Source organism: Triticum urartu, chromosome 7 (assembly GCF_003073215.2).
Source record: "Triticum urartu cultivar G1812 chromosome 7, Tu2.1, whole genome shotgun sequence".
NCBI lineage: Eukaryota > Viridiplantae > Streptophyta > Magnoliopsida > Poales > Poaceae > Triticum > Triticum urartu.
The window spans coordinates 101,721,762-101,743,645 of record NC_053028.1 but is presented as its reverse complement, the minus strand read 5'-3'; the positions used below and the strand labels follow the sequence as shown (position 1 = coordinate 101,743,645).

The following is a 21,884-nucleotide window of genomic DNA, read 5'->3' as shown; positions in this document are numbered from 1 at the left end:
TGGGACTTGCGAGTGCTCTACTGCTGTGCGTGGACGTGGATGGTTTATATAGGCAGAGCATCAGCTGTGCAGTAAAGGCGGTGGAGAGGCAGCAGGGAGCTCAGTGGGAGACCGAATAAAGCGAAGTCGTCACACGTAAAATTTGGCCCGTTTGGGCAAGACCTATCGCGTGTCCATATTCTTATTGACCCACTTTGGTAAATGCGCAGACCATATGCTTTTTTACGGTTCTCCTTTCATAAACGCGCACACCTGATTCACCTTCCAACACTTCGACGAAATTTCTCCTTTTGTTACAGTTGCAAACAACCAGACCATCTGAGCTCTTATGAATCACGCCACATGGACGGTTCAATGGAATTCGGCTTAATTCTTAGCTCTCCGACCAAATTCTGCAAGATCTGCCGGAGACATATCTCAACATGTTCTCCGACGTTGCTAGACACAATGCCGGGGCAAGGGCTAAGTGGGGAGAACGCCGGTCTGATGCCCCCTTTTCCCTAAGATTTTAGGGCACCCTCTAGAAACACCTCTCTAACCAAAAAGTGGTTTTATAATCCCGAGCTCAAATGCTCCTGCATGAGCAATAAAATTAAAAAAAAACTGAACTTATTTGGCAACAAACACTGCTTAGTTTTTTGCCTGCGTGTAAAATTTCGTGATGACATAAAATTTGTCAATGTCTGGACGAAAATAACTAAATCAGTTCTCCAAAATGCCGTCAAAAATATATTTTTTGGACTATCAATTTTATTATTTTTGGTCCAGACCTGCATGGATGTGATTGGGTCATTGTGTGCCTCGTGTAAGTACGTGTCTCTTGTGCTACTGTACGCGCTTGGGACTTGCGATGCGTGGACGTGGATGTTGTTGTGTCTCTGAGCTCTTTGAATGGTTTATATATAGACAGAAGCTCAGCTATGCAGTAAAGGCAGTGGAGAGCCAGCACGGAGCTCAGTGGGAGACCGAACAAAGTGAAGGTCGTAAGTGCCACAAAGTTTGGCCGTTCGCGTGTTCATATAATCTTATTGACCCACTTTCGTGAATGCACAGACCATGTGCCTTTTCTATATTCTCCTTTCGTAACAACGAGTCACGCCACATGGACAGTTCATCGAAATTCGGCTTAATTCTTAGCTCCTTGACTGAATCTTGCAAGATTCGTCGAAGACACACCTTCACACGTCCTCCCACAACACTAGACACACTGCAAGGACGAGGACTAAGTGGGGAGAACGTTGATCTGATGCCCAGTTTTCCCTAGGTTTTTAGGGCACCCTCTAGAAACACCTTTCTAGCCTAAAAGTGGTTTTATAAGCCAGAGCTCAAATGCTCCTGCTTGAACAATAAAATCCAAAAAAATAAGAATTTAAAGTAAACCGAGCTTATTTGGCAACAAACACTTCTTAGTTTCTTGCCTATGTGTAAATTTTCGTGATGACATAAAATTTGTGGATGTCTGGGCGAAAATAACTAAATCAGTACTCCAAAATGCCGTCTAAAAAATATTTTTGGAGTAACAATTTTATTATTTTTTGTCCAGACCTCCACGAATGTGATTGCATCAAAAAAATTTGCATGTAAGAAGATAATTCAACAATGTTTGTTGCCAAAAATTTCAAAAGTTTTTGAAACATGAGGGTGCATTTGAGCTCAAGTGTAGAAATTCCATGCCCAATCTCTACCCTCCAAATATGTAGAAAAAAGAGAGGGAAATGTACATGCAACTCTATCATCCTGATTTTCGATGGGTAGGAAGTCTCAGCATCTTCCATGCTCCAATGTCGTCCACCTCACCACGCAAATCGCTGCCAAACGGCTCCGCCTTTCATTGCGGACATGTTCATGTTCCCGTGTCGCCAACCCGCCTGAGCTTGACGTGACCCACCCAACTGCCGCCATGGCCACATCGCAGGAGTATGCCGCGCACGTCCCTCTATTGCTTGGGCATCGCCGCTATGGAAAGAGCCCTTGCTATTGAAGACCAAAAATTTTGTTTGGCAATTATTGAGGGATCGCCTATCATTTGGGACAGAGGTGATCAAGAGACACAACCCGGGGAATGGGCTATGCCCTCTGTGTGAGGTCCCGGAGATAGGGACCCACATCCTATTCTCTTTCACGGAAGCAAGGTTTCTTTAGAGTTTTGTCTATGAGGCTCTAGGGCCTGACTGGGAGGCCCTGGACCTGGCTGGGTTCATTCAAAATAGAGCCAACCAGATCGGTAGGAGGAGACGCCTTTTCTGGCTTGCATTGACAGCATTAGCTTGGACTGTGTAGATGATGTGTAATAAGAAGGTGATTGAGAGAGTCTTTCTTCAACGAGCCTTTGACTCGATCTTCACATTCCTGGCGTTTTTGTAGGACTGACACCCGCTATCTAGGCAGCACGACCGTGAGCGGCTGGGACTGATGATGGACGTGATGCATGATGCCGCTCGCTGCCTTACCTTGCAGCAGCCCCCTGAGGCCGAGGTCACTTGGTGGCCTATTTATTCTTTTATGCTTTTCCTTGGGCGTGTTTGTGTTGTTGCCCCAGCAGAATATTCTATTTCGATGCACTTAAAACTCTTGTATGGAAGAGGTGGTGTGGCTTTATTTGTAAAGCGGGGGTGAAAGCCTATTTCAAGAGAAGACCGCCCAGACCTACTCTTTTCGTAAGGCTAGCAAAATGGGGATGCTGCAGCATGCAACTTTAAGGTCAATGACCATGGTTCTGATGTGGGATACTATCTAGGTGATTCCATCTATCCTACATGGTCAATATTTGTGAAGATATTCTCGACCCCCAATGTAAGAATAGTGACCACTTTGCCAAGGCTCAAGAGGCTTGCTAGAAAGATATCAAGCTTCTGGTGTGTTGCAAGCTTGGTTTGCAATTGTGTGGGGTCCTGCTACTTCTGAAAATATATTTAATCATATGTAATTTGTTGGAAAAAGATGATTATACTGTATATTTCCAAAAACACCATATTAATGAAGATACTCGTTTGTGTATGAGTCTAGACCGTTACATAAAAGTTTATATTTGTACATGAGACTAAATCAATATAAGAAAGTTTATATTTGTGACCTTGCTAGTAGTTCGTATGTGATATTAGATCAATATGTGAGGTCAACATCCATATTATCAATCATTTGTATTAGATGTACAAACGTGAGAAATTATAATAATGTCGTGGACTTGATAATAATTAGGTTTCACTTGTGCAATAGCTACATAGTGATCTTTTGGATGGGACAAACAAATAAATTTGTTTAAGTAAATTTTCCTCCTTAATAGGAAGACAACAAAATGGTAAGTGTATTTGTTTTACTTTGTCCAAATATTGTTTCCTCTCATTACTTTATCCATTCTAAAATACATGACACATTAGAATCGAAGAGTCTTTGAGATGTAAACTTCATTATTTGGTAAATTATTATATTGCTAAAGGGTAGAGAAATTTCTCTATAATTTCCTTGGAAGTCCACTTAATGCGCGGCTCGCCGGTCCTGGCCGCCCCTTCTTCTTCTTGCGCCTCCTCGCAAGAAAAGTCGCCAGCTCCTCCTCCTCCTCCTCCTCGTGCTCTTCCGGCTCCTCCTCGCCGTACTCGAGCTCGTCGTCCATGCCGCCGCTGAGGTCCACCGTGTCATCCTGGGTAGCGAACCCGGGGGACGCGGCGGCCGCGGCCGAGCCTGCCGTGATGGTGTCGTCCATGTCGGCGTCGGTCTCATCGGTGTCGCCGAGGTGCGACGTGGAAGCTTGTGAGAAGGTCAGCACGACACGGCGAAGAGGGGGCGTCGGGGAGCACGCGTAAGCCGGCGATGAGTAGTTGTATGGAGGGTGTCGTGGTTCTAAATCTGACAGTAGTGTAGGGGGGTAAGTATGGAGAGGCAGGATCTTAGCTGTGGAGAAGTTGTAAGCACGCAAGGTTTACGAGTTCAGGCGCTTCTCGGAGGAAGTAATAGCCCTACGTCTCGGAGCCCGGAGGCGGTCGACTGGATTATATGAATATGGGTTACAGAGGTGCCAACCCTTGTCTCGGAGGAGGGGGGTGGCTTATATAGAGTGCGCCAGGACCCCGGCCAGCCCACATTACAAAGGGTTCAATGTACATTAAGGCAGAGCGTTACTGGTAACGCTAGTAATAAAGTGCTATGATGACCATAAAAGCTACTTAATGACCGACCGTTAGCATGCGGAGTGACTTCAGGTCTCCTGGCCGTCGAGTGGTTGGATCTTGGTCGAGTGATTGTTTCTTGGTCGAGCGTCTTCAAGTCTGTCGAGTGGAACACCTCCAAGTCGATTGAAAGGTGGTTTCTTCTAGAGATGTCCTTGGGTAGGGCAGTTAGGACAGGTCCATGACCCTACCCTAGTTGCGTAGCTTCATCATTAGCCCCCGAATAGATCGAGGTTTGAGTGGGGAAGGAGTTGAGAACCTCTCTGACTCGTTTTTCATGCCGTGAGCATATCTTGTCCCGGATCAATGGACCTGAGTGATGACAGCAACTTCCTTTTCAGTCGCCTTGATCCATTCTTAATTCTTCATCGAGTGAGTTTCTTCGCTTGTAAGGCTCCGAGTGACGGTGTGGAGGAGATCTTTGGTCTGGCCAGTTGTTTGCTGCGCGCAGATTTCGCGGGATCCGAATTTTGGGAAGCGCACGGGACGGGGGTGGCCGCAGTAATCGGAGGGGATAGAGCGGAGCCGCCTCGATCCCCGTGCCACCTTTTTTGCCACGTATCGCGCGCGCGGTCGTTACGGGATTTGACAGAGCCTCCTGGGCCTACCCGTCAACCACTCGGAAGCGGCCTGATATAAAGCGCCGGACCGGAGTCTCCTGAACAGTGCATCTCATTTCCTCTTCTCTTCCTCACGCCCCTCCGCCGTGCTCGCTCTCGCCCCAGCGCCACCGCACCGTACGCGTCCCGCCAGCGACAATGGGGAAGGAGAAGATAGCGGCTCTGGAGCGGGCAAAGAAGGCGACAACGAGGTCGAAGGGGAAGGCGACCAGCCGGGGCGGATCTTCCTCGCGGTCCGGCCTGCCGAGGGGCTGGATCCAGGGCGACTGGATCCACTCGAGGATCTCCCAAGAAGACCTCGACGACTTGGCCGAAGGAGGGCTGATCCCCTATGACTCGTCGCGGCTTCCGGGGAAGGAATCTGAGCCGCAGCCTCGGGAGGGTGAGCGTGTCCTTCTTGCTACCCACGTCGACCGTGGATTTTCCTTGCCCCCTCACCCCTTCTTCCGAGGGTTTCTGAACTTCTTTGGGGCACAACTCCATCATTTTACTCCCAGCTCAATCGTTTATCTTGCCGCTTTCATTTCTTTGTGTGAGAACTTCCTGGGTTGTCGGCCTCACTGGGGTCTCTTCAAGCATATTTTCACTTGTCACTCCCAGACAGTGAAAAAGGCTAATCCGAGTGATGAGAGGACCCAAGTGATCCAGATGTGTGGGGGTCTTGGCATCCAGACAAGAGGGAAAAGCTCCTTCCCGGCCATGATTCTTCCTGACTCAGTTCGCGGATGGCAGTCGACCTGGTTTTACTATAAAGACCAGTCGACGCCAGGGCAATCGACTGGCCTCCCTCCCTTTACCATGGACCAAGTGGAAAAACCCTCCCCTTTGAAGGTGCTCCCGGAGGAGAAGGCGCACGTGAAGGTGCTGGTCGACCGAATGGTCCAGCTTATTCGTGACGGGGTCACTGGTATGGATCTCTTGGAGGTCTTCCTTCAGCGGCGCATCCAGCCTCTCCAAGCCCGAGACCATCCGATGTGGATGTATTCGGGTCTTGAAGACTCCACTCGGATCCACCCGGAGGAGGTCGACGACGACACACTGGAGAAGTGGTTGTTTGGCATTACCGGGAATAAGGACAATCCCAGGGGAGCCAGGAGAGTCCCTCCATTCGACCAGTCCCACGCACCCGAGCAGGTCTGATTCTGAGTTTTTGCTTGTAATCTGAATTCACTGGCGTAGCTGCCTATAATGCGTCGACTGACTTTGATCTACCTGCTTTCTTTCAGGCCATTATTGAAATGTATTCAATGCCCAATGGGGAGCAGGAGCAAGCTCTAGAAGGCGAGGCGAGTGGCGGCGAAAGCGGCGAGTGGACTTCCAATGGTGAAGGGGATGTAGGAAGCGACGACTCAAGCGGTGGAGAAGAAGTCGAGTCGCCTCCTCGCAGGGAGAGGCGATCCAAGCTTGACCAAGAACGACCGAGTGCCCGTGACAAGGCAACTTCTCTGGCTGGTCAGTCTTCGAAGCGCCTTCGGATCTCTTCACCAACCCCGACTGAGAAGGCGCCAAAGCACCCCAGAGTTGTAGAGCCGAAGACTTGGAAGGCGTTGCCGAAAATCAAGATTGATATCCCCGTCACTTCTGCGTGAGTGCCTCTCTTTGCATTCACTCGACGCTCCCTGCTGTTTGTTTTTCTTGTTTTAACTGGACGAACTTTGGAACTGTCAGCGCTGCTACCTCCGGGACCTCAGCTTACAGGGACGAAGATGAGGTGATGGAGGATGCGGTCACTTCTAATCCGGGTATGATCCCTGCCATATTGTCTTTATTTTGGTCGATTCAACTGCAACGCGTACCATTGGGTGATGTGACTTTAACGATTGAATTTTGCATAGCTCCCAACGTTATTGACCTCCCTGATGATGATGAAGAGCCCGAGAGGCCTTCGACGAGGAAAAATAGGCGAGCTCCTGCAAGCGGGGTGCTACAGACGACGCTGAGGGCGGAACCAGTTGTTTAGGACGCTGGCGACGTCAATCGGGGTTCTGTTACCTTCGCTGAGCCACTGTCGAGTGCCTTGCCTTCCTCGTCGACTGCTCAGGCCCCTGTCGACCCGCCTTCAGTTTTTGCGACCCATCATGTCCCAGAGGACGAGGTGAATGCTGCTAAGGAACCCATACGCCAGGCGGGCATTATGATGGAGAAGATGAAGGCGGTGCGGGACGCCAGCCAAGCCGCCTATGATGCCAGCTCGGCTCTCTAGAGCAACGTTCAGGTTAGTTGGTCGCCGCTTGTTCTGTTAGGATATGCTACCTGAAGGCTCTTTCCGAAAACCTTTGCACCTATACACCCACTGGGTGTGTTGATTGAATTTTTGGACTAGTGGGGCCACGCTGAGTGCACCCACTGGGTGTAGTCCCAGAGACTACGGTGGACTGCTGGCAGTCGACTGTAGTCTTTGTATTTTGCCGAATGTATAAACCGAACTGCTAGTTTATCTCTTCCACTCGATCTGGTCGAGTGGGATCAGAACCGGTGGGGGCACGCCAAGTGCACCCACTGGGTGTAGTCCCCGAGATCGCGGTCGACTGCTGGCAGTCGATTGTGGTCTGAGTTCTACTTTCTCTCTCTCTCTTTTTTGCTATAAAAATAACTTCTCCCCTTTGATTTCAGAAATCTTGTGATCTTGGAGCTCGCTTTGCTAACTTGGAGAAGCAGCAGATTCAGCTGAACCTTAACTTGGAGCTGGCTAGGACAGAGCTGCAAAAGGTTAGAGACGGCGCCGCAGGTAAGACGAGTTTGTCGACTGGTCAGTTTTAGGCTTGAGTACCCTTCCGCTATTTCTGAATCAATCATCATTTCTTTGCAGAAAAACTAAGAGAAGCTCTGGCGAAGAAGGATCAGGATTTGGCTGCTGCTCGTAAGGAGGCTGACGACAAGACCGCTCTGGCCGAACAGAAGCTGGCTTCGGTCGGCCAGTTGGAAGAAGAGAACACCAGGCTGAAGAACGCTCTGAATGACTCCAACAAGGAGTGCTCGCGCTGGAAGAAGGCGAATCTCGTCCAGGGCGAGAAAATGGAAGGCATTGCTCGCAGGAGGGATGATCTGGAGAGTTATCTGAGAAGTCTTGCCAAGAAGCTGTTCATCAAGCTTGAAGGTGCACATTCTGTTCCGACTGACTTTTTTTTGAGTCGACTTAGTGTACGAAAATTGACTTATCCTTAGATCGTGAATGCAAAGTTTTGCCAGAACTTTGAAGAGGAGACTGGGCGGATCGAGCCTGGTTTGGATCCAATCAACTCTCCCATGAAAGATGAAACTGCCATGAATCTGCTCCGTCTAGAATCTCGCATCGACAGTGCCGTGGACTACTTGGCTCGACTGAAGGTCGCCATGTCGCGGATTGACCCGGCACTTTGGCCAGAGGCTGAGCTCCAAAATGATATTGAGTCCCTGATGACTCGACTAAATGAAATCCCCGACCGAGTGCAGGAGTGGAAGAAGTCTGCTGCTCGGTGTGGCGCTGACGTGGCTCTGTCTTTGGTTCGTGTCCACTGCAAGGAGGTGCGACAGGACAAACTGGCAGCAATCAAGGTCGCCAACACTCAGAAGCACGACTTCCGAACCTTTATGGAGACTTTCATCACTTCAGCCACTCGGATAGCCGACGGCGTCGACCTGGATGAGTTCGTCGAGCCTGCAAGCCCTCCTCCCGCGGAGTGAACAAACTCTTATGTCCCACCTTAAATTTGCCTCGGAATGCCGAGTGGTTTTTGTAACCGTTAAACTTTTTCGGGCTGCATGTCCGAGTACTTCGATCTGTGATTTGGAACCTTTGGAATTTACCCGAACTTGGTTTACCGTTGAATATCTTTATGAATCTCCTGCTGAGTGAACCCATTCTTCATTCGAGACAACTTTTGCATTCGCAGCGCAGCTCCGAAGGAGAGGGATGCAGTCGACCTATGTCTTGTATTTGTGGCGAAGCTCCTCGGGAGAAGGCGGCGGTCGACCCACACCATGTTACCGCAGAGTGGGACGGAGCGCACATTGTATTTGTGGTGAAGCTCCCCAGGAGAAGGTGGCAGTCGACCTGCCCCTCGTCGTCCTTGAGGAATGAGATGTGTTTCGTACTTAGGAGAGTATTGGACTGCCGCTAAGCCTCCGAGTGGGAGGATTGCTCTCCACTCGGTAGGATTTTTTCAAACTTAGGCGAGTGCCGGACTGCAGCTAAGTCTCTAAGTGAGAGAACTTAGGCGAGTACTGGACTGCAGCTAAGCCCCCGAGTGGGAGGATTGCTCTCCACTCGGTAGGATTCAAACTTAGGCGAGTGCCGGACTGCAGCTAACTCTCTGAGTGAGAGAACTTAGGCGAGTACTGGACTGCAGCTAAGCCCCCGAGTGGGAGGATTGCTCTCCACTCAGTAGGATTTTTTCAAACTTAGGCGAGTGCCGGACTGCAGCTAAGTCTCTGAGTGAGAGAACTTAGGCGAGTGTTGGACTGCAGCTAAGCCCCCGAGTGGGAGGATTGCTCTCCACTCGGCAGGATTTTTTTTTCAAACTTAGGCGAGTGCCGGACTGCAGCTAAGTCTCTAAGTGAGAGAACTTAGGGGAGTGCTGGACTGTAGCTAAGCCCCCGAGTGGGAGGATTGCTCTCCACTCGGTAGAATTTTTTTTTCAAACTTAGGCGAGTGCCGGACTGCAGATAAGTCTCTAAGTGAGAGAACTTAGGCGAGTGTTGGACTGCAACTAAGCCCCCGAGTGGGAGGATTGCTCTCCACTCGGTAGGAATTTTTCTAACTTAGGCGAGTGCTGGACTGCAGCTAAGTCTCTAAGTGAGAGAACTTAGGCGAGTACTGGACTGCAGCTAAGCCCTCGAGTGGGAGGATTGCTCTCCACTCGGTAGGATTTTTCCAAACTTAGGCGAAACGGATTCGCAGCTAAGCCCCCGAGTGGGAGGCTGGCTCGCCACTCGATAGGAAACTGTTTTTACAAACTTCGGCGAAGCGGATTCGGAGCTAAGCCACCCACTGGGGGATTTCTTACGTAAACAAAAAACAACAATAATCACTGGGAAAATTATAACGCTCTTGTCTTTGATAAATAAACTACAGAAGTTTTTCTTATTACATCTCATCCGAGTGAGAATTTAAGTATAAAAGGGGCGGAGTAGCTCCGCATTCCAGGCTCGTGGCTCATCAATCTGGCGATCGACATTTGTAGAGGTGGTATGCTCCATTGTGGAGGACTCTGGTGACTATGAAGGGGCCTTCCCAAGTAGGAGCGAGCTTGTGTGGTTTCTGCTGATCCACTCGGAGGACTAAGTCTCCTTCTTGGAAGGCTCGGCTCTTCACGTTTCTGGCATGGAATCGACGCAAGTCTTGCTGATAGATGGTCGATCGAATCAAGGCCATTTCTCTTTCTTCTTCTAGGAGGTCGACTGCGTCCTGCCGGGCTTGTTCTGCTTCATCTTCTGAGTAGAGCTTGACTCTGGGAGCGTTGTGAAGCAGGTCACTCGGTAAGACTGCCTCGGCTCCATAGACCAGAAAGAATGGGGTTCTTCCGGTCGATCGATTCGGGGTTGTCCTCAATCCCCAAAGGACTGATGGAAGCTCGTCGACCCATGCACCTGCTGCGTGCTTGAGATCGCGCATCAATCGGGGTTTCAGTCCTTTGAGAATTAGCCGTTTGCCCTTTCTGCTTGCCCATTCGACTGGGGGTGAGCGACCGAAGCATAGTCGACCCGAGTGCCCTGAGAGGCGCAAAAGGCCCTGAATTTGTCGGAATCGAAGTTTGACCCATTGTCAGGTGATGATGCTGTGCGGAACTCCATATCTGAATATCAACTCTCTGATGAAACTGATAGCGGTGCAAGCATCAAGATTCTTGATAGGCTTGGCTTCAATCCATTTGGTGAACTTGTCGACTGCTACAGCACATGAGTGAAGCCGCTCCTGCCTGTTCTCAGTGGTCCAACCATGTCCAGCCCCCAAACAGCGAAGGGCCAGACGAGTGGAATGGTTTTCAGGGCTGGACGCGGGCTTGTGCGGCATATTGGAGTAATACTGACATCCTTCACATTTGTCGACTATCTCTTTGGCCATCTCATTGGCTCTTGGCCAGTAGAACCCCGCTCGGTATGCTTTAGCCACAATGGTCCGAGAGGACGCATGATGACCACAGGTCCCCGAGTGGATATCGTTAAGGATCATCTGACCTTCTTCTGGTGTAATACACTTCTGGCCGACCCCAGTCGCGCTTTCTCTATATAACTGTCCCTTTATGACTGTAAAGGCCTTGGATCGACGGACGATCTGTCGAGCCTCTTTCTTCGTCTTCTGGGAGTTCTTTCCTTAGGATGTACGCGATGTACGGTTCTGTCCAGACGGGAGTGATAACCAAGACTTCCATGATCAGGTCGACCACAGCTGGAACTTCAACTTCAGTCGGATCCGTGGCACTTTTTGGCTGCGGGGCCTCTTCAGTGAAGGGATCCTCCTGGACTGATGGTGTGTGGATGTGTTCCAGAAACACATTGCTGGGAATGGCTTCTCTTTTGGAACCTATTTTTGCCAGATCATCAGCTGCTTGATTTTTCAGTCGGGGTATGTGATGAAGCTCTAACCCCTCGAATTTCTTCTCCAGTTTTCTCACTGCATTGCAATAACCAGTCATGGCTGGACTTCTGACATCCCATTCCTTCATCACTTGATTGATCACCAAATCTGAGTCGCCATAGACCATGAGGCGACGGACGCCGAGTGAAATGGCCATGCGCAACCCATATAAAAGTGCTTCGTATTCTGCCTCGTTGTTAGAGGAATCAAAGTGGATTTGAAGAACATATCTGAGTTTATCTCCTCTGGGAGAGACCAACACCACTCCGGCTCCGGAACCATTTATCATCTTGGAACCGTCAAAGAACATGGTCCAATGCTCCGAGTGGACCTGAGTCGGCAGTTGCTGTTCAATCCACTCGGCGACGAAATCCGCGATTGCCTGGGACTTGATAGCTTTCTTTGCCTCAAACTTGATATCTAGAGGAAGGAGTTCAATCGCCCATTTTGCCACTCGACCAGTTGCGTCCCTGTTATGCAAGATCTCTGACAACGGAGCGTCGCTGACGACTGTAATGGAATGATCAGAGAAGTAGTGGGCAACTTTCTTTGTGGTCATATAAATCCCATATACGAGCTTCTGATAATGAGGATATCTTTGCTTCGATGGGGTCAAGACTTCAGAAATATAATACACTGGGCGCTGAACTTTGAAGGTTTTCCCTTCTTCTTCCCGCTCGACCGTGAGTACCGTACTGACGACTTGTCCTGTGGCTGCAATGTAAAGCAGCAAAGGCTCCTTGCTGATTGGGGCAGCAAGCACCGGCTGGGTGGAGAGCAGAGCTTTGAGTTCTGCGAACGCTGCGTCAGCTTCAGGAGTCCACTCGAACTTGTCAGACTTCTTCATCAATCGGTAAAGAGGTAATGCCTTTTCACCGAGACGAGATATGAATCGACTTAGGGCGGCCAAGCAACCAGTAAGCTTCTGAACATCGTGCACTCGCACAGGACTTTTCATTCGGAGTATAGTACCAACTTTTTCTGGATTGGCGTCGATTCCCCGTTCGGAAACGAGAAAACCGAGTAACTTTCCGCCAGGAACCCCGAATGTGCATTTTGATGGATTAAGCTTGATATCAAACCTTCTGAGGTTGGCAAAGGTTTCAGCAAGGTCAGTCAGCAGGTCGGAACCCTTCCGTGACTTGACCACAATATCATCCATGTACGCCTCCACATTCCGACTGATTTGGGTGAGCAAACACTTCTGAATCATCCTCATGAATGTGGCTCCGGCATTCTTGAGGCCGAATGGCATGGTAACATAACAGAAGCACCCGAATGGAGTGATGAAAGCTGTTTTGATCTCGTCAGGTCCATACAGACGGATCTGATGGTACCCGGAATAGGCGTCTAAAAAAGACAGTCGCTCACATCCCGCAGTCGAGTCGACTATCTGGTCGATGCGGGGGAGAGGAAAATGGTCTTTCGGGCAGGCCCGATTGATATGTTTAAAGTCAATGCACATGCGAAGTGACTTGTCCTTCTTGGGGACCATGACAACATTGGCGAGCCACTCGGAGTGGTAGATTTCTCGGATGAACTCTGCCGCTAAGAGCCGAGCTACCTCTTCGCCAATGGCCTTTCTCTTCTGGACGGCGGACCGTCGGAGATGTTCCTTGACAGGTTTTATTTTTGAGTCGACTCTTAGGCGGTGCTCAGCCAGCTCCCTGGGAACACCTGGCATGTCAGAAGGCTTCCATGCGAAAATGTCCCAGTTCTCACGGAGGAACTGGATGAGCGCTTCTTCCTATTTGGAGTCGAGTGTTGTCGAGATATGAGTCGGAGCAGCGCGGGATCGGTCGGGTGGATGTGAGCTGTCTTCGTATCGCCAGTCGACTGAAAAGCCGATTCTGTGGCGGGCTTCTTGGCTCGCAACAAATCACTCGGGTCTGCAGTCTTCTGGTATTCCTGCAACTCCACCACTGCCATCTGAGCATCAGCGATCTTCGAACCTTTCTGAAAACATTCTTCCGCTTTCTTCCGATTGCCCGTAATAGTGATCACACCTTTGGGGCCAGGCATCTTCAATTTGAGATACACATAACATGGTCGGGCCATGAAGCGTGCATAAGCCGGCCTGCCCAAAATAGCGTGGTAGGCACTCTGGAAGTCTACAACTTCAAACGTCAACTTTTCTTTGCGGTAATTCTTGGAATCACCGAAAACCACATCAAGAGCAATCTGGCCGAGTGATTCAGCCTTCTTCCCAGGAATGACTCCATGGAAACTCATGTTGCTGGCACTGAGTCTGGACATCGGAATGCCCATCCCTTTCAACGTCTCAGCATACAATATGTTCAAACCACTGCCACCATCCATCAAGACTTTGGTCAGTCGAGTGCCTTCAACCACTGGGTCGACCACCAGAGCTTGCCTCCCAGGGGTGGCAATATGCGTTGGGTGATCGGACTGGTCGAACGTGATGGCAGTCTGAGACCATTTCAAATAACTTGGTGTCGCCGGAGCAACCATATTCACCTCTCGGTTGATGACTTTCAGTCGACTTTTGCTCTCAACATCAGCAAAAATCATCAGGGTGGAATTGACTTGGGGGTATCCATCGTCGCTATCTTCCTTTGTCCTCAATTTGTTTGACTCCTTTTCTTTATCTTTGGGCTGCTTGCCCTGGAACTGCTGGATCAAGAGTCGACACTGTCAAGTGGTATGTTTCGGGTAAATGAAATTACCCTCTTCATCTTTCTTTGTGTGGACGAGGCATGGCAAGTCCAACACATCATTTCCGTCCTGGTATTTAACCTTTTTAGGGTTCCAAGGCCCTTTAGGTTTCCCTTTAAACTTTCCTTGGGTTAAAGCCAAGGCTTCCCCGGGAGCCGCTGGCTCGGCTTTCCGCTTCTGCTTCCGATTGGAATTGCCCCCGGGTTCTTAGGCAACTGACTTGAGTTTGCCACTCCTGAGCCGATCTTCATCTTCGCCATTAGCGTACTTGGTGGCAATCTCCATCATCCGATTCAGGGACATATCCCCAGTTCGACCGAATTTCAAATTCAGTTCTCTGTACTTGACGCCTTCCTTGAAGGCACAAATTGCTTGGTGGTCAGGCACATTCTCGACCGAGTGATGTAACGTGATCCACCTCTGGATGTAATCTCTCAAAGTTTCATTTGGCTTCTGTACACACGACCGCAGTTCCGTCAGTCCTGCCGGTCGCTTGCACGTACCTTTAAATGTGGTGACGAACACTCAAGAGAGATCCTCCCAAGTGTAAATGCTGCTAGGTGCTAACTGGTTCAGCCACGCTCTGGCCGAGCCCTCCAACATGAGAGGGAGGTGCTTCATGGCCACTTCATCATTTCCGCCGCCGATCTGGACGACCACTCGGTAATCTTCAAGCCAAGTATCGGGCTTGGACTCGCCAGTGAACTTACTGACTCCAGTCGTCAACCTGAAGTTGGGAGGAATCAAAGCGGCCCTGATGGCCCTACTAAAGCATTCTGGCCCCGAAACATGCACTCTGCTGCTGGTAGGTGCATCTCTGTCGTGACCTTCTCGGTGAGCCCTGTTCCTGTCGACCAAACCCTGGACGAGAATGGATCTCGCGTCGAAGCCTGGCCCTCTGGGGTCGACTGGAATCCTTCGCCCACCACTTTGAGGGCGCCTGTCATCCTGCTGGCGAGGCACATACGACCCGCTCCTCGGAGGAGGCGTGGGCACTCGATGTCGACTGTCACGATCGACTCGGTGATCATACGGCTCATGGTTCCCATACTAGTCACACCGGTCTCCACGTCCCTCACGCCTCGGGGGCGATCTCGGGCTGTGAGCCGACTGGACTATGTCCGCGGCAACGGATCTGCTGTGAATCCTGTTCCGCGACTGAGATACGGCGAAATTCTGATCTCCTTCTACCCGGAGTAACGCTCTGATCTGCAGCAAGCCTCTGCCAGCCTCCGACTGGGAAGGCTGAATCGACTCTGCTATGCGAGCTGCAGCTGCTAAATTCTGAATCGGAGTTCGATATACCTGCGGGGGCGGGAAGAGCTGACGTCGACTGGATTCGGGAGTTCGTTGTCGTGCATGCTCGTCGAGTGCTCGCTGGAGGTTCTCCAGTCGAGTGCGCTCGGCTAAGTTTGCCAGGCACGCGTCCTCCAAGGCGCGAGCCTCGGGGGTCTCTCCAACGATAGGAGTGTGCAGTGCATCCATGTTCCGGCGGCGAAGTTCTTCTCTCTGCAGCGATGTGAGAGGCTCGGGAAGATACTCCTCATGGAGACGCGACGGGTCGCCTCCACCCGCGCCTCCGTCGGTACGGGGAAAACCGGGAGGACTGGGCGGTCCATCGACCATCAGAACCTCCGCCGCCGGATCGCTGCTGTCGCACTCGGATGCGGTCTCTGCGGAGCCAGTCGACAGGTCGAACAGGCCGTAGAGGGATTCGTCGGGCTCGATCGCCGCGACCTGGGGGGTGGCCGACTGACGCGCCACCGCGTGCCTCACCCACCGCTGAAGCCTCGACCGACCAGAACGCTTGCGCCGGCGAGAAATGGGGAGAGAGGACAACACAGGAGCCGACCGATAGGGGGTCGACGGTTGCCGCAGGAGAACGCCGCGGACGCACGCGCTAAAGTGCGTTGCCCCGCGGGCAGGGAGTGCGTCCACATCGAGTGGAGCCTCTTGGAGCCAAGCAGAGTCATCGACGATGAACGTGAGCGCGCCGAGACGGATCTCGCGGCCCTCCACCGAAACTCCGCCGAAAACCATGATGATTCGGGTCGGAAAAAAGTCGCAACTTCTCCAACAAACGCTAAAACACCAGCCCCACGGTGGGCGCCAACTGTCGTGGTTCTAAGTCTGACAGTAGTGTAGGGGGGTAAGTATGGAGATGCAGGATCTTAGCTGTGGAGAAGTTGTAAGCACGCAAGGTTTACGAGTTCAGGCCCTTCTCGGAGGAAGTAATAGCCCTACGTCTCGGAGCCCAGAGGCGGTCGACTGGATTATATGAATATGGGTTACAGAGGTGCCAACCCTTGTCTCGGAGGAGGGGGGTGGCTTATATAGAGTGCGCCAGGACCCCGGCCAGCCCACGTTACAAAGGGTTCAATTTACATTAAGGCAGAGCGTTACTGGTAACGCTAGTAATAAAGTGCTATGATGACCATAAAAACTACTTAATGACCGACCGTTAGCGTGCGGAGTGACTTCAGGTCTCCTGGCCGTCGAGTGGTTGGATCTTGGTCGAGTGATTGTTTCTTAGTCGAGCGTCTTCGAGTCTGTCGAGTGGAACACCTCCAAGTCGATTGAAAGGTGGTTTCTTCTAGAGATGTCCTTGGGTAGGGCAGTTAGGACAAGTCCATGACCCTACCCTAGGTGCGTAGCTTCATCAGAGGGTACTGCATGCCGGCGAAGACGGGCGAGGGCGTGCGCTGGGTCGGGTGTCCACGGGGGAAGGTGACGTTGGGGTTGAACCCATCATGCGCGTCCCTATCGGCGTAGCCCCGCGACGGCGTGCATCCCCATGGTTGCGGCGATGACGAGAAGCCGAACGGAGAGCCGACGCTTTGCTGGCTCCAGGGTACGTACTGGGCGTGGCCACCTGGTGGATTCATCATCCCCAAGCGAGTCGCCTCGGCCTCGGCTTGGTCCGCCGTAGCCGCGGCGGCACGCGCCACATTGTCACAGGCCTTCTTGGCGATTTCCCTGTTCCGTCGGTCGGCGATGACGGCCTCCCGTTGCTGAACTTCCGCCCTCCACTCGGCGTTTGTCATGCCCGGTGGCTTGGACGGCGGCGCCCTCGGCTTCCTCTGCTTCGGCTGGGCGACAGAGGCGGTCGTGGTGGTTGCAGCGCGGGGGATCACATACTTCTTCGGCGGCATGGCGGTGGCTGGGAGGCGAGCAGGAGGGAGTTTGGCGGGAGGAAAGGAGAGAATGAGAGGAAAGTGGGCGCCGAGGGCGGGAATAAACGGCGGGAAGAGGCTCTCGACTCGCCGACAGAGCGGCCCCACGCCCTTTTCGCTTGTGCCGGCGCCCCCAGGCGCGCCCCAGCGCGTCGGGTTCGGCCTGAGTCCGCTGGCACTAGTTTCGGTCCGAGCCGGCGAAAAACGGGCTACTGAGAACGCGACTGGACCGAATTTTAGGCATCGGCGCGGCAAAAACGCCTAGGGAGGGCCTGTTGGGGCCGCGGCTGGAGATGCTCTTAGTATGAAGGACTAAGGGGCATTGAGATATCTTTATTGGTAATCATGTTCGTATGAATATAATGTTTTTGTTGCGGGTTGAATAGAAGTTATTTAATATCATATGAATCTTTAAAAGATATTATTATCATTTTTATAGGAGTTACTTTTATTTATCTTTTTGAATCTTTGATTTAATGGTTACGTGTATGAATAAAGTTGTAGGTGTTTGTCGAAAGAAAAAAATAATAAGCTTTGCAAGGATTTCTGGCGGAGAAAAAAACTCGTGGTTGAGAAAACAAACAGACGCTACGGACAAACGCTCTCTACCGCCGGCTGCTGGGTGCTGGCATGAAATTGTCTTCCCCCACGATCGAGCACCACTCCAAACTCAACTATAAAAATATAGAAAAATAGAAAGATAAGGCCAAGTTGCCCCTGCAAACGTCACATTTGTCCGCCAAACAACGATCGACGAGTCCAAACGTGCGCACGTCACGCCTTGCCGCTGTCAGTACGACGACGCTGTGGCAACCAGGTCGTGGTAGAACGCGCGGAACGCCTCCATCTCGCCGCGCGGCAGCGCCAGCCCGACCTCGATGCCGCCGTCCCCGTCGCGGCCGCTCCCCGCCAGCGCCAGCGCGCCCGTGCGCTCCACCGACACGATCTCCACCTTCCGGGGCCGTCCCCACGGCGCTCCCAGGTCCGTCGCCGCGTACACGCCCAGCTTCGGCGACCCGGCCACGGTCACCGCGCGCGCCGACGCGTACTCCCGCACCAGCCGCACCCACCCGCTCGCGTCCCGGAACGCCCGCCCCTGCTCCGCGAGCCCCTCGATCGCCCGCCAGATCGCCGCGGAGGCCGTGGCCACGGTGAGGCCGCCGCTCGGCTTCGCCTCCTTGTCCTCCTCAACGCGGCAGAGCCCCAGGCAGTTGCCGAAGTAGTTTCCCGGCACCGGCGGGGTCGCGCGGGGCTTGCACCCGGTCACGAACCCGAAGCTGGCGCTGCTGCTGCGCGCGTGCACGATGCCTGCCCAGACAGCACCGCAAGCCAGCGCGTACGGCGAGCACCGCCGCGCCGAGGTCTCGGACTCCACCTGCCTCCCGAGCCCACGGAGCAGCTTCTCCGTGAACCGGAACGTCGCGAGGTCAGCGGCGCCCGGACGTTGACTGAGGTCCCAGCCGTGGAACCGCTTGCCGCCGGCCGCCGCGAGAGCCCGGTGGTCGCGGAGAAACACCTCGCGGAGCCCGTTCTCGTCTCGCACGACGCTGCGGTCGAACAGCGGGGCCGCGTCCAGCACGGTCCGCTTCCCGCCGCACTCGGGGCCGAGGCGGTGGATGGCGGCCCACGTCCTCATGAAGTGCACGTAGCTGGAACCGTCGGCCACGGCGTGGTGCAGCGTCGTGCCAATGCACAAACCGGCGTGAGGGAACACGGTGAGCTGGACGGCGAATACGTCCTGAGTGCTGCATCGAGAGTCGCCGCCGCCGCCGCCGTGTCTCGGCAGCGAAGGCAGCAGCGGACGGAGCCTCGCGGTGTCGCGCGCGTGGTCGCCGGCGAGGTCCTGGAAGTCGTCGCCGCCGACCGCAACCGTTAGGCGGACAGAGTCGCCGTCCGAGAACACGACCTCGGGCGCCCCGGCCTCCGGTATGCCGCACACCAGCTTCCCCGCCAAGGGATAGAAGTGGTGCAGCGCGGCGGCCAGGGACTTCTCGAACAGGGGCAGCTCGTGGAGGAGGAACTCGGGGGCGCTGAGGAGGTCGGCGTTGTCGTAGAAGAAGAGGCGCTGCAGGGGCGGGACGTCCCAGAAGACGAGGTCGAAGAAGGTGAGCTGCAGTGTCCGTGGCTTCCCGGCCGGTGGCAACGGCGACGGCGAGACCTGGCAGTGCTGCAGGACCGTCAAAGGGTTAAGTGGCCCGGGCGCCATGGCGGTCGACCTGACTTCTTAGTTCTTACTTCTCACTATCGATTCCAGCCTGCCTTTTCTCGTAGCCGATGCGTAGTGGAGCCTTTTAATATCCTGCTCTGCTGCACGCCCATTGCATATCGGACTCGATCAGCCATAATATGTCTTGGAAATTGATCAACACCTTCCAACGTAGGAGTAGTCCCCTCTGTAACAAAATGTAGTACGTTTATTTTTAAAACGTGTTACATTTCTTTTTTTCCGAAAAAAACTTTCAATCTATTCATCTTCAATCATGGCGGTACAACGAACACCAGAAATAAAAATTACATCCACATCCATAGACCACCTAGTGATGACTACAAGCACCGAAGCGAGCTGAAGGCACGCCGCCGTCATCGCCCCTCCATCGCCGGAGTCGGGCACAACTTGTTGTAGTAGACAGTCGGGAAGTCGTCGCGCTAAGGCCCTATAGGACCAGCACCTCAGAACAGTAACCGCCGCCGATGAAAAATAACGTAGATCGGAAGGATCCAAACCGAAGATACACGAACGTAAACGAACAATGACGAGACCCGAGCAAATCCACCAAAGATAAATCTGCCAGAGACACACTTCCACACGCCCACCAACGATGCTAGACGCACTGCCGGAACGGGGGCTAGGAGGGGAGACCTTTATTCCATCTTCACGGAGCCGCCACCGTCTCGCCTTCCGGAGTAGGACACAAATCCTAACAAGATTGAAAAAAATGACTAAAAATGGAGCCCTCCCGTCGGCCCTTGCCAGGATCCACCGCGCCTCCACGGCCCTAGAGCCACCGAAGACGAGGCGGACCTGCACCGGCGCCGGCTAGAGGCATGAACCCTAACTTTCTTTCTTGGAGGAGGAGGAGGAGGCGGAGCCCTGGCTCTAAAACGTCTTACATTTTGATACAGAGATTGTACTACATACTTATGATACGTCTCCAACGTATCTATACTTTTGGATTGCTCCATGCTATATTATCTTCTGTTTTGGACATTATTAGGCTTTATTATCCACTTTTATATTATTTTTGGGACTAACCTATTAACCGGAGGCCCAGCCCAGAATTGCTGTTTTCTTGCCTATTTTAGGGTTTCGAAGAAAAGGAATACCAAATGGAGTCCAAACGGAATGAAACCTCCGGGAACGTGATTTTTGGAACGAACAAGATTCAGGAAACTTGGACCCTACGTCAAGCAACGAACAGGGAGTCCACGAGGTAGGGGGCGCGCCCTCCACCCTCGCGGGCCCCATGTTGCTCCAGCGACGTACTTCTTCCTCCTATATATACCTACGTACCCCCAAACGATCAGATACAGAGCCAAAAACCCTAATCCCACCGCCGTAACTTTCTGTATCCATGAGATCCCATCTTGGGGCCTGTTCCGGAGCTCCCCAGGAGGGGGCATCGATCACGGAGGGATTCTACATCAACACCATAGCCTCTCCGATGAAGTGTGCGTAGTTTACCTCAGACCTTCGGGTCCATAGTTATTAGCTAGATGGCTTCTTCTCTCTTTTTGGATCTCAGTATAAAGGTCTCCCCCTCTCTTGTGGAGATCTATTCGATGTAATCTTCTTTTACGGTGTGTTTGTTGAGACCGATGAATTGTGGGTTTATGATCAAGTTTATCTATGAACAATATTTGAATCTTCTCTGAATTCTTTTATGTATGATTGGTTATCTTTGCAAGTCTCTTCGAATTATCAGTTTGGTTTGGCCTACTAGATTGATCTTTCTTGCAATGTGAGAAGTGCTTAGCTTTGGGTTCAATCTTGCGGTGTCCTTTCCCAGTGATAGTAGGGGCAGCAAGGCACGTATTGTATTTTTGCCATTAAGGATAACAAGATGGGGTTTTCATCATATTGCATGAGTTTATCCCTCTACATCATGTCATCTTGCTTAAGGCGTTACTCTGTTCTTATGAACTTAATACTCTAGATGCATGCTGGATAGCGGTCGATGTGTGGAGTAATAGTAGTAGATGCAGGCAGTGGTCGGTCTACTTGTCTCGGACGTGATGCGTATATACATGATCATACCTAGATATTCTCATAACTATGCTCAATTTTGTCAATTGATTAACAGTAATTTGTTCACCCACCGTAAAATACTTATGCTCTTGAGAGAACCCACTAGTGAAACCTATGGCCCCCGGGTCTACCTTCATCGTATTAAATCTTCCAATGCTTAGTTATTTTCATTGCTTTTATTTTACTTTGCATCTTTATCATAAAATACCAAAAATATTACATTATCATATCTATCAGATCTCACTCTTGTAAGTGATCATGTAGGGATTGACAACCCCTTATTGCGTTGGTTGCGATGATTTATTTGTTTTGTGTAGGTGCGAGGGACTCGCGCGTAGCCTCCTACTGGATTGATAGCTTGGTTCTCAAAAACTGAGGGAAATACTTACGCTACTTTGCTGCACCACCCTTTCCTCTTTAAGGGAAAACCAACGCAAGTGCTCAAGAGGT

The 21,884-nt window shown here is 51.9% G+C and overlaps 1 protein-coding gene across 1 annotated transcript; it reads right to left on the bottom strand.

Annotated features, from left to right (window-relative positions):
* Positions 1 to 17,695: 17,695 nt before the first annotated feature.
* On the bottom strand, positions 17,696 to 19,704 carry LOC125520893 (malonyl-coenzyme:anthocyanin 5-O-glucoside-6'''-O-malonyltransferase-like). Its single transcript, XM_048685934.1, has one exon. It carries the CDS (start codon positions 19,392 to 19,394, stop codon positions 17,979 to 17,981), a length of 1,416 nt encoding a protein of 471 aa, XP_048541891.1. The 5' UTR covers positions 19,395 to 19,704; the 3' UTR covers positions 17,696 to 17,978.
* Positions 19,705 to 21,884: the final 2,180 nt, after the last annotated feature.

What these genes read in the sequence shown, in the direction of transcription:
- LOC125520893 (XM_048685934.1), bottom strand. Translation starts at nt 19,394, where the DNA reads ATGGCGCCCGGGCCACTTAACCCTTTGACGGTCCTGCAGCACTGCCAG.